At 53.2% G+C, this 12,788-nt stretch overlaps 2 protein-coding genes across 2 annotated transcripts; one reads left to right on the forward strand and one right to left on the reverse strand.

The window, feature by feature from the left end:
- Window positions 1-800: 800 nt before the first annotated feature.
- Window positions 801-3,181, forward strand: LOC123087333 (non-specific lipid-transfer protein EPAD1). Its single transcript, XM_044509328.1, has 3 exons — window positions 801-1,270; window positions 2,365-2,445; window positions 2,540-3,181. Exons 1-3 carry the CDS (start codon window positions 931-933, stop codon window positions 2,785-2,787), a joined length of 669 nt encoding a protein of 222 aa, XP_044365263.1. The 5' UTR covers window positions 801-930; the 3' UTR covers window positions 2,788-3,181.
- A 4,154-nt stretch (window positions 3,182-7,335) lies between these two features.
- On the reverse strand, window positions 7,336-9,773 carry LOC101290596 (63 kDa globulin-like protein). The gene is made up of 5 exons (XM_044509327.1): window positions 9,135-9,773; window positions 8,866-9,041; window positions 8,708-8,770; window positions 8,291-8,599; window positions 7,336-8,176 (listed from the first exon to the last, which is right to left on the reverse strand). The coding sequence occupies exons 1-5, from the start codon at window positions 9,730-9,732 to the stop codon at window positions 7,556-7,558; spliced, it is 1,767 nt and encodes a 588-aa protein (XP_044365262.1). The 5' UTR covers window positions 9,733-9,773; the 3' UTR covers window positions 7,336-7,555.
- Between the last annotated feature and the right edge of the window lie 3,015 nt (window positions 9,774-12,788).

Raw genomic sequence — 12,788 nt, forward strand, 5'->3', positions numbered from 1 at the left:
GATGGCCATTTTTAAAATATACATTGCACATTTTATAATATACGATGAGCAGTTTATAATACTAGATGAACCTTTTTTGGAGTTCTGAACATTTTTTTGAAAACAGCAGCCATTGTACAAGAAAAAACCAAAACAAAAGAAATGAGAAACCCAAAAACAAAAACAAAACAAAACAAAACAGAGAAACCTACAGAAAAAAACGAAACAGAAAAAGGCAAAGGAAGAACCCGAACTGGGCCAGCCGGCTCGGCGTGCCCCAGTGGGCCGTCGTGGCGAATGCAACGGCTACATGGGCCGCTCTTCGTGAAAGAGAAGGAGGTCAGTTCATGGACCGCTACCAGTACACGGGCCTCGCTGTGGCAACACCCGCCGTGTACTAGTTTTCGCGGGAATCCAATGCCAAAATCGCTCCCCGCGGGAACCCGACGTCGGTCTGGTGACTTCTGGAGCCTTCCAGAACACTCCACAAGCTCCCAGAGCCGTCTGATCAGATCAGCACGAAGCACGAACATTGGCGCGCGAAGATATTTTCCTTCCCGACGACGCCACACTGCATTTCATTTGAATTTCAAAAATCGAAAACGGAAAACACTTTCTCTCATCCCGAGGAGAGGCGGTTAGTGCCAGAGGAGCACGAGAGAGGCCACCCCCCCCCCCCAGCCAGCTCACGTGCCGTGCCCTCGCACCCTGCGCGGCCGCATCCGGGCCGTCCGCGCGGACAGCTGGCCGCGCCCCACCCGAACCGACGCCCAGGATCGCGCCCGCCACCCGCTTGCCTTAGCGTCCACGGCTCCTCCGGCTATATAACCCGCCCCTCACCCGCTCCCCCTCCGGCATTCCATTTCCGTCCCACCACCGCACCACCACCACTCCACCAAAACCCTAGCGGGCGAGCGAGGGAGAGAGAGACCACCCCGCCCGACCCCGCCGATGGAGAGATCCCGCCGCCTGCTGCTGGTGGCGGGCCTGCTCGCCGCGCTGCTCCCGGCGGCGGCGGCCGCCTTCGGGCAGCAGCCGGGGGCGCCGTGCGAGCCCACGCTGCTGGCGACGCAGGTGGCGCTCTTCTGCGCGCCCGACATGCCCACCGCGCAGTGCTGCGAGCCCGTCGTCGCCGCCGTCGACCTCGGCGGCGGGGTCCCCTGCCTCTGCCGCGTCGCCGCGGAGCCGCAGCTCGTCATGGCGGGCCTCAACGCCACCCACCTCCTCACGCTCTACAGCTCCTGCGGCGGCCTCCGTCCCGGCGGCGCCCACCTCGCCGCCGCCTGCGAAGGTACGCGCACGTTCACCGCCCTCCGTCCCTCCCTCTCTCTGTCTACGTGCAGATTTTCTGTGCTCTCTTTCCTGCTTGCCTAGTACGTAGTGTTCCATGGCCTCTCGGGCCGCTAGCGCTCCGATTTGCGTTGGTTTCCTTGCTGTTCTGCCGGATCTGTTGGCACGGCGCGCGGCGTCGGGTTCTCGCCGTCTCCCGTGGCGAGCGACCTGCGCAGCGCGCGCGGCCTGGCTAGCTTCATACCGCTGTACCTTGAGATACACGGAGCGATTTAGGGTCTACTCTGAGTATTTCGTCATCGTAGGATGCATGTGCCGCTCGCGATTGTTTCATCGATTTGAGATCTGTGCTTGTTCCCGCGAGTTAAGATGGATCTAGCGCCGTACGCAGATGCAGAGTCTGTTGCTCGAGTTACCTTATCTACCGTCGTTCGACTATGGTATTTGCCTGCTTCCTTTTGGCTGGGTTTATCGTGCAGTAGTAGTAGACATGTGGACGCGTTCTTCTTATTTTGTGCCGACCATCGTCGAGATACTTTTCCTGCTACAGCGTTTCATCGCCTGCACCATCCCGTTCGTGATAGCACTTTTGTGTCAAACCGCAACGCAGCTTTGCTTTCTGCGGTATCTTCTGCCTTGTTTGTCGCCTTGCTTGGTCAAAACTGAGAACTCTTGCTGTTTGATCGACCGAGGGCAGAGGCAGAGCAAGAGCCTGCCGTGCTTTTGGCTCTGCAGTGCGTCGTCTCTGCCTCCTTTGCCAAACATTTCCATGTTGATCCTCTGGGGGCACTGCTTTTTCGCATGCGGTTTCCGTAGCCTTCCTCTTTCATGAAAAAAGGTTTGGGTCAAATCAAATGGATCGCCTATTGGCAGAGCAGCAGCAGATAGCTGGCTGTCTCACAGCTTTGGCAGAATCGGTCTGTTGCCTGCCACCGTGTCTCTTATCTTGCCTGCCACCGTGTCTCTTTTCTTGTTGCGCACGTCGTCACCTCCTCCTACTTCTTTTCCAGTTTTGTTTACTTTTGATGAAATACGGACGAACGGCTGGTAATCATTAACTTTGGTTGCTGTTGTTACTGTGGATTTTGGACGCAGGACCCGCTCCCCCGGCCGCCGTCGTCAGCAGCCCCCCGCCCCCGCCACCGTCGACCGCACCTCGCCGCAAGCAGCCAGCGCGTGCGTACCTCTCCCTCTCGCCCGCATCTCGCTCCGTATTAACTGATTGTGTCTGCATACTGACGTGTGCTTTGGCTTTGGATCTGTTTCGCAGACGACGCACCACCGCCGCCGCCGCCGTCCAGCGACAAGCCGTCGTCCCCGCCGCCGTCCCAGGAACACGACGGCGCCGCTCCCCACGCCAAGGCCGCCCCCGCCCAGGCGGCTACCTCCCCGCTCGCGCCCGCTGCTGCCATCGCCCCGCCGCCCCAGGCGCCACACTCCGCCGCGCCCACGGCGTCATCCAAGGCGGCCTTCTTCTTCGTCGCCACGGCCATGCTCGGCCTCTACATCATCCTCTGAGTCGCCGACCCCGAGGCCATGGTCCGTCCAGTTGCAGTAGAATGCTCGTCGTCTTGTTCCGTTTCATGCTTGTCGCCGTTCGAGGTTCGTTTCTGCAGTCCGATTGAGAAGAAGACGGTGGGTTTTGATCGCGTCCCGAGATTTCTGTTGTCGATCGTAGCGTCCTGGTAGTAGTAGTGTCTGGTAGCAGCAGTATGTTCATGTGTCCTCGGTCGCCTAGTTTTGGTCTCAAGTAGTACTGTCTGTCCACCGTGTTTGCGTGGTCGCGGAGAACATCATTGGGTTTTGCGATTCCTCTGGTCAGATGAACCACTGCTATGTGATCGATCGATATGATCTGAATGGAATGGATCAAGTTTTGCGTTCTGCTGATGACGTGATGCTTCTTCAGTTATATTCATGCTCGATCTATTTCTGTTTCCCCCATTTGAATTTGTGGAGCAGCAGTTTGGCTTTCTTTTGTTCTGCTATGGATGAATGCTTCTTGCATGCATCTTGTCTTTGCTTAATTTGAACTGTAGAACGGATGCAGTTCTGGTTTCTGCTAATGATGTGATGATTCTTCATATGCATATGCTTTACATGTTCATCTCTTCAAATTTGTGCAGCAACAGTTTGTAGCTTTCATTCGGCTCTGAATGAAATGCCTCTTGCATGTTGTCTTTGCTTAATTTGTTTTTCACGGGGAGCCTGCTGCAGCTTTCTGTTGCCATGTTGTTTTCCACGCCAGGACAAAATAGATGGTGCGGTTTGATTCGATCCCGGTTAATTGCTTGATGCTAGCTTCTGATCAATCCCTTCATCACGATGTTCCGGAGAGCCACATGGAACTGGAGGGGGGAGATTCAAATTCATGCATGCAAATTTGTGTTGGTGTTGGGTCACGTCAAGCAGTCACTTTTTGCAGTATCACTCTTACCATTTTATCCTTTTGTTGAAACCTCTCTCCTCACCCCAAAAGTTGATGCAATAGTGCTATGCCCACCCATGCTTTTTTCATAATCTTTTGAGCCCAAAGTCCCATTTTACTATCTGTTTGCATATTTGTGTTCCTTGCGGCGAGGGCTATCAAGCAAGGCCTTTCTTGAATATATTTTGGCAAGTTTTCAAATTTGAATTCTAAAAGATGGTGAAACTCTATGAAACAAATCTCAAAGTATATGACCTTATCACCAATCCACCATTCTACAAATATTTCATTCTCCGGCATCGCCTGCTTCCGACGGCGATGCCGCTGTAGGTCCTCGCCGCCGCCGCAACTCTTCCGCTAGCTATGTGGTGGAACTGTTGGCACTCCACCCTCATTTCCCGTCTCTTTCTATCGTCTCTAACCACCGCACAACGTTCCCTACGTGGGGAGGAGCAACAATATCTGCTTCAACTCTTTGGAGGGTAAATTGCATGGATTTCATTCACAAAGAAAATATTGCATGGATTTTAAGTCAATTTTTGTGGCTGTGGATCAATCAACCAAACAATTTGGGAGAAAAAATTCAGCTTAGAATCTGTATGAGTGTGGTTGTGTTTGTGTGACCCTTGCGTGAGGAACAGCAGGGACGCCAAGGAGGGTTGCCATGGACGCAACAAGCAGAGGAGCCGACGGGCCTCTGAGGAATGCTGTCGCGGACGGCGGGGGAGAGTAGCGGGGAGGGAGCGCCCAGTGCTTCCACAAGCAGGAGAGTTGCGACAGCGTCGATGACGAACGGACGGAGCACTCATAATTAGAAGAGTGTGGCGCTAGAGAAAAAGGACAAGGGGATTTGCATCTAATTGCTTTGAGATTCGTTTTGTCACGTGTCACCCGCTGGAGAAGGTCTCACGACCGGAGGCGTGCGACCCGGGTCATATAGGAATTTTTTTCGTGCCATCGATAACAACCGAAATTCTTCGTGCCGTTGAAATCTTGAATAGATCTGAATCAGCAGAAGTTACTTTAACCCCACCGTCGTAAAAAGAAAGGCAGAAATCGACGAACTCAAGGAGGATGGGAACCAAAGACAAATTCCCTTGGCCACTTTGCAAATTTTTAAGAGCTGTGTGACATAAGTACTCATCTTGATAAGTTTTTTTTGGAAGAAAAAAGGAGTTTTATTCCATGTTAATAGGTTTACAGTCCGCTAATACAAAATGACTAATAAAAGGCAGAGCATGAACTCATCTCTCATAAGTTGTTGTATGACTAATTGGGAAATGACTAGGGACCAGTCGACTAAATTTGTTTTTGTTTCCTGTTGTTGCATGCAAAGGAATGGCCGGATCTAGATCTTCTTCTTCTATCTCTGAAAATACTGTTCATCCTCTTCCTCTCTCATCTCGATCTGAACCACCCACAACCACCAACCGGACCGCCTGCCTCATCCGCCCACGGCCAAGTCCACACCTCCCTTCCCTCGACCTCCTTCAACCGTCACTTGCCGTCGCCCCGACCATCTCTCTAGCCCCGTCCGCGTTCATTTTTTTTCTCTCCGACGGATCCCCATCATCGCCTACACCTTGAACCTAAGATAGGTAATGGGGTGAAGCCGGTGAGCCCCTTGCTTCTCTTCGGCGAGGCCTTCTCTCCGACGAGGCCCCTCCTTCTTCTTCATTCATTCAAAATTGACTGGACTGAATTTGAACTTCCATTCAAAATTGAATGACCCAAATTCAGCTGACTGATAGGTAGCTAAACTGGACTAATTGTTGTGTGACTAATGGTACACGTTATCTCTTTCTTGGCCACGAGGAAAATGTACTGAAAAAGAGGCGCAACGCCCTTGTATTTATTTATGTATTGACATGGGCATGCCTTGGCAGTAGTAGGTAGGTTGGCAAACTTACATCATCGTACCGAGCCCGTGCCACTCTTATTTATTCTACTCCCGCATACGCATACGTACGAACCACTACACAGTACACGCAACACACGAGTCCAGCTCTCAAACGGCACAGGCTCCAGCACACCACACCCACTCAACAGCGGCCATGCCAGCCTCAGCACATCACATGAATATTTTTAAAAACACCATGTACATGTGAATCTTCCGAGGTGCTTCTCTGTGCTAATAACGGTTGAACCGTAGGCGTCCACGAAGAACCCACAACTTTTTTTTCTTCATTATATACTTTGTTTTTTTCTTGGTTTTCTTCTTTTTCTTCGGTTTTCTTTGCTTTTCATTCATGTGATGGCGCGTTCATGTGCTCTTTCAGAGGTGCTTCTGTGTGCTCGTAACGGTTGAGCTGTAGGTGTCAAAGAAGAACCTACAACCTTTTTTCTTCGTTATAATTCCTTTCTTCATTATACTTTGCTTTTCTTCGTTATAAACATCATGTACATTTTTTTAATGGAAGTACTTTTTCTGAACTATGCGAGAATTGTTTTTCAATTGTGTAAACATTTATTTTAATTGTCACGGACATTCCTTCAATTGCCAGAATTTTTTTCTTTGGAGTGTTACATACCGTTTGGACTTTACGTTAGGCACGCATTTTTTTACATTGTATACACATTTAAAAATTATCGCATACATTTTTTCTGAAACACAGGACATTTTTTCATTATAAGAGACAGTTTTTCTTAAGTTATCTACATTTCCTAAAACTGCGGTAACAACATAATTTACAAAGCTTAGTATTTTAAAACTCAATGTTCTAAACTTTTTAAGTAAACTTTAGTTTTGTAATATATATATATATATATATATATATATATATATATATATATATATATATATATATATTAGATTCTTTTGGAAGATATAAAAAAGAATGAAAAAACAGAGGAGAAAAACTAAGGACCCTGGGCCGCCCTAACCATCTCGCGCTTGAGGCTATGCTCTAATGCAGCTCGCTAAAAGCGAGATATAGCTTCGCCCCACAAACTTCTCGCCATAGGCACTAATTAAGAAGTAATCTTTGCAAAGTTCTCTCCCACATCTCAGAATGCCACAAATAGCACACTGCATGTACGCTCCTTAGAATGCCACAAATAGCATCTCAGAATGCCACAAATAGCACAGCGCATGTGCGCTCCTTGTCATAACCCGAAAGCTTTTATTTAAAATGTTCAATCTACCCGAAAACTTTTATTTAAAATGTTCAATCTCTTGAACCGTGTGTCAAATTTCGGACCGGACTGTTTCGATTCCTAACGTCGAGATCTTTAAAACACCGTTTTCATCTTTCAATTTCTCACGTCAAGATCTTTAAAACTATTGACGTACTTTCTTAACAAAAAATTGACGAAAAAATTGAACAGTCATTTTTTTTTCTCTTTTCCGAAAGAGAGACGAATATGCCTCTCGCGAAACCAAATCCATACCTCACTACAAGTAAACCCATGCCTGTCGAGGAAGAGAAAGTTAATTTTTTTTGGTTCTCTGAGAGACACGACACAAATTCTTCTTTCAGATGATTTGCATGTAACTAAAGTGGAGGAAAATTCATTTTTCAGATGATTTGCATGTAAATAAGTGGAGGAAAAATCATTTTTCAGATGATTTGCATGTAACTAAAGTGCCGGAAAATTCATTTTTCAGATGATTTGCATGTAACTAAAGTACAGGAAAATACTGAAAAAGAGGCGCAACGCCCTTGTGTTTATTTATGTTGGGCATGCATGCCTTGGTAGAAGGTAGGTACGCAACTTACATCATCGTACTGAGCCCGTGCCACGACTTATTTATGCTACTCCCGCGTACTGACAAACTTACACACACATACAAGTTCAGCTCTCAAATGGCACGGGCTCCAGCTCACACATTCACTTAACAACAGCGGCCTTGCCGCCTCAGAGCGCGGCGGTTGCCATCCTCAGGAACGCCTCCACGGCTTCGTCGCCGCGCCCGCGGTCACCACGGCGGCGGTCCCCGCGCTCATGCTCCTGCTGCTGCTCGGGTCCGGCGACGAAGCCCTCGTCCTGCTGATCCTTGGCGCGGAACACCTCCTGCACCTCCCTCGCGGGCCTGCCGAAGGCGAGCTCCTGGGCGGGGTCGTCCAGCTTGGCGATCACGTTGTTCCTCCCGGCGAGCCACACCCGCTCGTTCCTCTCGGCGTTGATCTCGAAGCACACCACCTGGAGGTTGCTGCTGCCGCGGGACGAGGCGATCTCCACCACCGGGTGGCCGGGGGGCACCACGAACGCCGAGCCGCGCGACACCCGCGCGCGGACCGTCTCGTACCTCTGCTGGTCCTGCTCCTCCTCCGACTCGGAGCCGGACCCGCGTCGGCGTTGCTGCCGCCGGTCGTCCTCCTCTTCCTCGCTCCTCCACCTGCCCTTGCCGTGCTCTTGCTCGCGGCGCTCGCTGTCGCGGCCGAGGTGCGGGCAGACGATCTCCACCTCGCCCTCGCCTTCCAGCACGACGGCGAGCTTGAACGACTGGGTGTTCAGGTAGGGCGCGGTCATAGAACCCTGCAGATCGACACATGCATGCGTGTAAGCAACAGTTGAGTGACAAATCACGATATCAAGTGCCATCGCCGGTCGACGAGACGAGGAGCCTAATTATTAAGCGTGGTGACGTACCGGCGTGATGTTGGCCACGGCGACGCGGACGTCGTGTTGGGCGAGGGCGTGGAAGCTACGGGCGTCGGCCTCGTAGAGGCGGCCATGGCGGTTGGCGATCTTGGGGCGCTGCTCCAGGAGGTTGAAGGTGTCGCGCGAGTCGCCGCGGAACGGGGGGAGAGGCCAGTGGTGGCCCTGGTCACCCTCGGACGCCTGGCGACGCAGCTCGCGGAGCTGCTCCTCTGACGCGCGGACGATGGAGATGGACTTCTCCTCCTCCTCCTTGCCTTGGCGGCTGCCCAAGAGACTACCCAGCCGCTCATCCGAGGTCTGCACGTTCACGTCCATGTCCATGGATGTAATTGTGTAAATGGATTGAGTGAAGAAACAAGAGAAATTTATCTATTAATTCGTGCATGCATGTAAGTTGGTACGTACCTTTAACGCCGCTGTGAGCACGCGTTTGCTCAAACTAGCGAGGAGAGGCTTGGCCGAGAAATACTGCATGGGGTATCCACGTGTCAGTCAGCCAGTCAGTGCATTGTCGGCCAGGATATCTACATGGGGGATTCGAGCGGCATCAACTTCTTAATTACCTGGAACTTGCCGGGGACGGAGATGGTGTGGAGAATCTTGGCGATGACCAGCTTCCTCCGGCCGTCGGTGTTGGCCAGGTGCATGATGGACCCCGCCGGCGCCACGATCACATCGCCTTGCCTGACGGTGTAGGACCGCTTCTCGCCGTTCTCGATCACCGTCAGCACCCCCTCGCCTGCATGCATGCATGCGCACGTTAATTATCATCGATCGGCACTCTGGCAGATGCATGCTGCATGCAACAGTGCGTGTACAAGATGGACAGTACCTTGAGCGACGTAGCCGACGCCGTCTGCGTCCGTGAGTCCCGGCACGACGAACGCGCGCGGGTTCACCTCCATGATGGCGACACGGTAGTTCCTGATGCCCCGGAGGAGCCTGGACACTTCGTCGAACGGGCGAAGGGCCTTGACGAACCCGTGGTCGCTCCGGATGATGCGGCGGAAGCTGCGCGGGCCGAACACGTACGGCCGCCGGCCATCCCCGTGCTCCTCATCACGCTCTCCCTCGCCGCGCCGCCCACGTCCACGGCCCTGCTCCTCCTCACGCTCTCCCTGGCCGCGCCGCCCACGGCCACGGCCCTGCTCCTCCTCACGCTCCCCCTCGCCGTGCCGGCCATGCCCGCGGCCCTGCTCCTCCTGCTCGTGCCTTCCGTGCTGCTGCTGGTCGTCCCGGCACTCCTGCACGCACCGGGCATGAGAGTACCGCGGCCGGTCCTGCTGGCACCGCTGCACGCACCGCTGAAGCGAGCGCCCACCGCGCCTGTCCTCCTCCTCGTCATGGGAGGCCGAAACAGCCGCGGCGAAGAGAAGGCTTGTGCCCAGGAGGAAGAGGAGAGGGATGGTTGCTCTGCCTCTGGTCGCCATGGTTGAACTAGCTAGCTCTGTGTGTGTGACTGTGCCGGGATGTGGAGATTGTGGCACCGTATTTGTAGCGCGCGCGCCGCTGTACGTGGCGCGGTGGCGCGGCTACGTGGAGGCGAGCTGCGTGCCAGCGGGGAGGCGGGTGGCCACGTCGCGCGGCCGTGCTTATCGCGCCACCGGCGAGGTGCGGGCCAGCTTGGGCGTCGCTTGTCGGGGCGTGCTCTTGCTCGCGGCGGGCGGCGCCGAGCGACGGAGCTGCTTGAGTGGATTGCGGTGCGGTGCTTCGTACAGAGCACCTAGACGCTCTACGGACAACCCGACGAGAGCGTCCCGTGACTCCAGTAAGAGACGTACGCACTGCCTACCCGGCCTCTAAACAGAGCCTCCCCACGAGAAACTTTTTATGTAAAAGAAAAAAAACATTTCTTCTAGACTTTATTAAAAAAGAGACCAACCAAAGGGTTAATCCTCATTAGCTTTTTTTCCTAAGAAAACTCCGCGAACACCTTGCGTCGAAGCCGAGGCATGAACTCGGGTTGGCTGCAGCTAGGCCCCTTCTTCTTCTTCTTGGCTTTTGAAGTGATAGTTTCCTTCTAATCTAAATCATTACTCTAGGTGCTTGGATCTCAACGTTTAAATACATTCCTATTGACGTCACTCTAGTATCTTCCCGCAAAAAAGGTTTAGTTAAATAGTCATTTTAAGAAGCATTCTTTTTTTTGTTTAACAAACTAGGGCGTCAGTGGCACCAAATTTTCATTCGGCTGAACTGCACCAGGCAGCTAAAAGTACAAAGTGTTAAACATGATGCATGCCACGTCAGGTGATCTAACCAGGAGGTATTCGCATAGTATAGATAGAGATAGATTCGGTTGTTAAGCAGTTCAAATATCTCACAATTGTAACTATCTCTATCTCCTCTTTCCCAAGTAAACTCTTCTGGAAAATCTCTCTGTAACGATCGTATGGTGGTCGCGCCCCTCCTATATAACATGAACCACGTCTCTTGAGAGAGGTAAGACGTTTTCCGCTATCGCACATGGTAGTCAGAGCCTTCCTTTTCCCATCTGAAACTTCTGTCGAATCCATCTATCCTAGCCATGTCTTCCTCCTCCTCCGGTGCCTTCTCTCCCAAACTCAATAGCCAGGTCACAGAGAAGTTGTCTCGCACGAACTATGTGCTATGGCGCACGCAGATCACACCTCAACTGCGCGGCGCCGGCGTCTACGGCTACGTCGACGGCGCCACACCGGAGCCTGCAAAGCTCCTGATCACCACCAAAGTGGACAAGGAGACTTCATCGTCCAACCCTCTCCACCCTATATGGGTCCGGGAGGATCAGCAGGTCCTTGGCTTCCTGCTGGCCAACCTCACAAAGGAGGTCTTGGTCACGGTGACCACGGTCACCACGGCGAGCGCGCTCTGGACGACGCTTGCTGCCATGTTCTTGTCACACTCGGCGAGCCGCATCAACAACATCCCCACCTCCCTCATCAACGCATAGAAGGGCAATCTCTCGGTTGCTTCTTACTTTGCTGCTATGCGGGGGTATGCAGATGAGCTCGCCGCGGCGGGCAAGGCTATCCAGGATGATGAGCTTGTCTCCTACATCATCCATGGGTTAGATGCGGATTACCAACCTCTGGTGTCTGCCCTCGACGCTCGTATCACCCTCGTCACGCTCGACGAGCTCTTCGCCATGCTCTCCAACTTCGACCAACGCATGGCCCAGTACCATGGGTCCGGCGGCGGCGGCTTCAAGTCTTCAGCCAACATGGCGTCTCGTGGACGGGGCGGCGGCTCCCGTTCAGGCGGCACTCCCCGCAACAAGGGGCGATCTGGCAGCGGCGGCGACAGCGGCCGCGGCTCCTCCCCTCAGCGCGCGGGCGGCAGTGGCCGTCGTCGCGGTCGTGGCGGCAGCAAAAGGACGCGTCCCGACACTCCAAGGTGCCAGATCTGCGGGAAACCTGTCCACACAACAAAAGATTGCTGGTACATGTATGAGGATGATGATGATGATGATGATGACTCCCAAGATGATGACAAGGTTGCTGCGGCTGCTGATGGGTCCTATGTGTTGGGGATCGTAGCAGAAATTTAAAATTTTCTACGCATCACCAAGATCAATCTATGGAGTAATCTAGCAACGAGGGGAAGGAGAGTGCATCTACATACCCTTGTAGATCGCTAAGCGGAAGCGTTCAAGTGAACGGGGTTGATGGAGTCGTACTCGTCGTGATCCAAATCACCGATGATCCTAGCGCCGAACGGACGGCACCTCCGCGTTCAACACACGAACGGTTGGGAGACGTCTCCTCCTTCTTGATCCAGCAAGGTGAGAGGAGAAGGTGAAGGAAAACTCTGACAGCACGACGACGTGGTGGTGATGGAGCTCGTGGTTCTTCGGCAGGGCTTCGCCAAGCACTACGAAGGAGGATGAGGTGTTGGAGGAGGAAGAGGGCTGCGCCAGGGGAAGGGTGCGGCTGCCCTCTCTCTCCCTCACTATATATAGGGGAAGGGAGGAGGGGGAGGTGCCCTAGGGTTCCCTAGGGGAGGGGCGGCGGCCACAGGGGAAACCCTAGATGGGTTTGGGCGCCCCTACCCCCTAGGAAACTTGCCCCCCAAGCCGGGAGGGGCGGCTGCCCTAGGGGTGGCGCCCCCACCTCTCCTGGTTACGTGAGATGGGGTGGGAGGGGCGCTCAGCCCCTTAGTGGGCTGATGTGCCCTCTCCTCTTGGCCCATAAGGCCCCCCAACGCTTGCCGGGGCCTCCGAAACCCCTTTCGGACACGCTGGTCATCACCTGGTACCCCCGGAACAATTCCGGACTCCAATACCCTTCGTCCAATATACCGATCTTCACCTCCGGACCATTCCGGAGCTCCTCGTCATGTCCGGGATCTCATCCGGGACTCCGAACAATCTTCGGTAACCACATACTATTTCCCATAACAACTCTAGCGTCACCGAACCTTAAGTGTGTAGACCCTACAGGTTCGGGAACCATGCAGACATGACCGAGACAACTCTACGGCCAATAACCAACAGCGAGATCTGGAT

This window comes from Triticum aestivum, chromosome 4A, assembly GCF_018294505.1.
Source record: "Triticum aestivum cultivar Chinese Spring chromosome 4A, IWGSC CS RefSeq v2.1, whole genome shotgun sequence".
NCBI lineage: Eukaryota > Viridiplantae > Streptophyta > Magnoliopsida > Poales > Poaceae > Triticum > Triticum aestivum.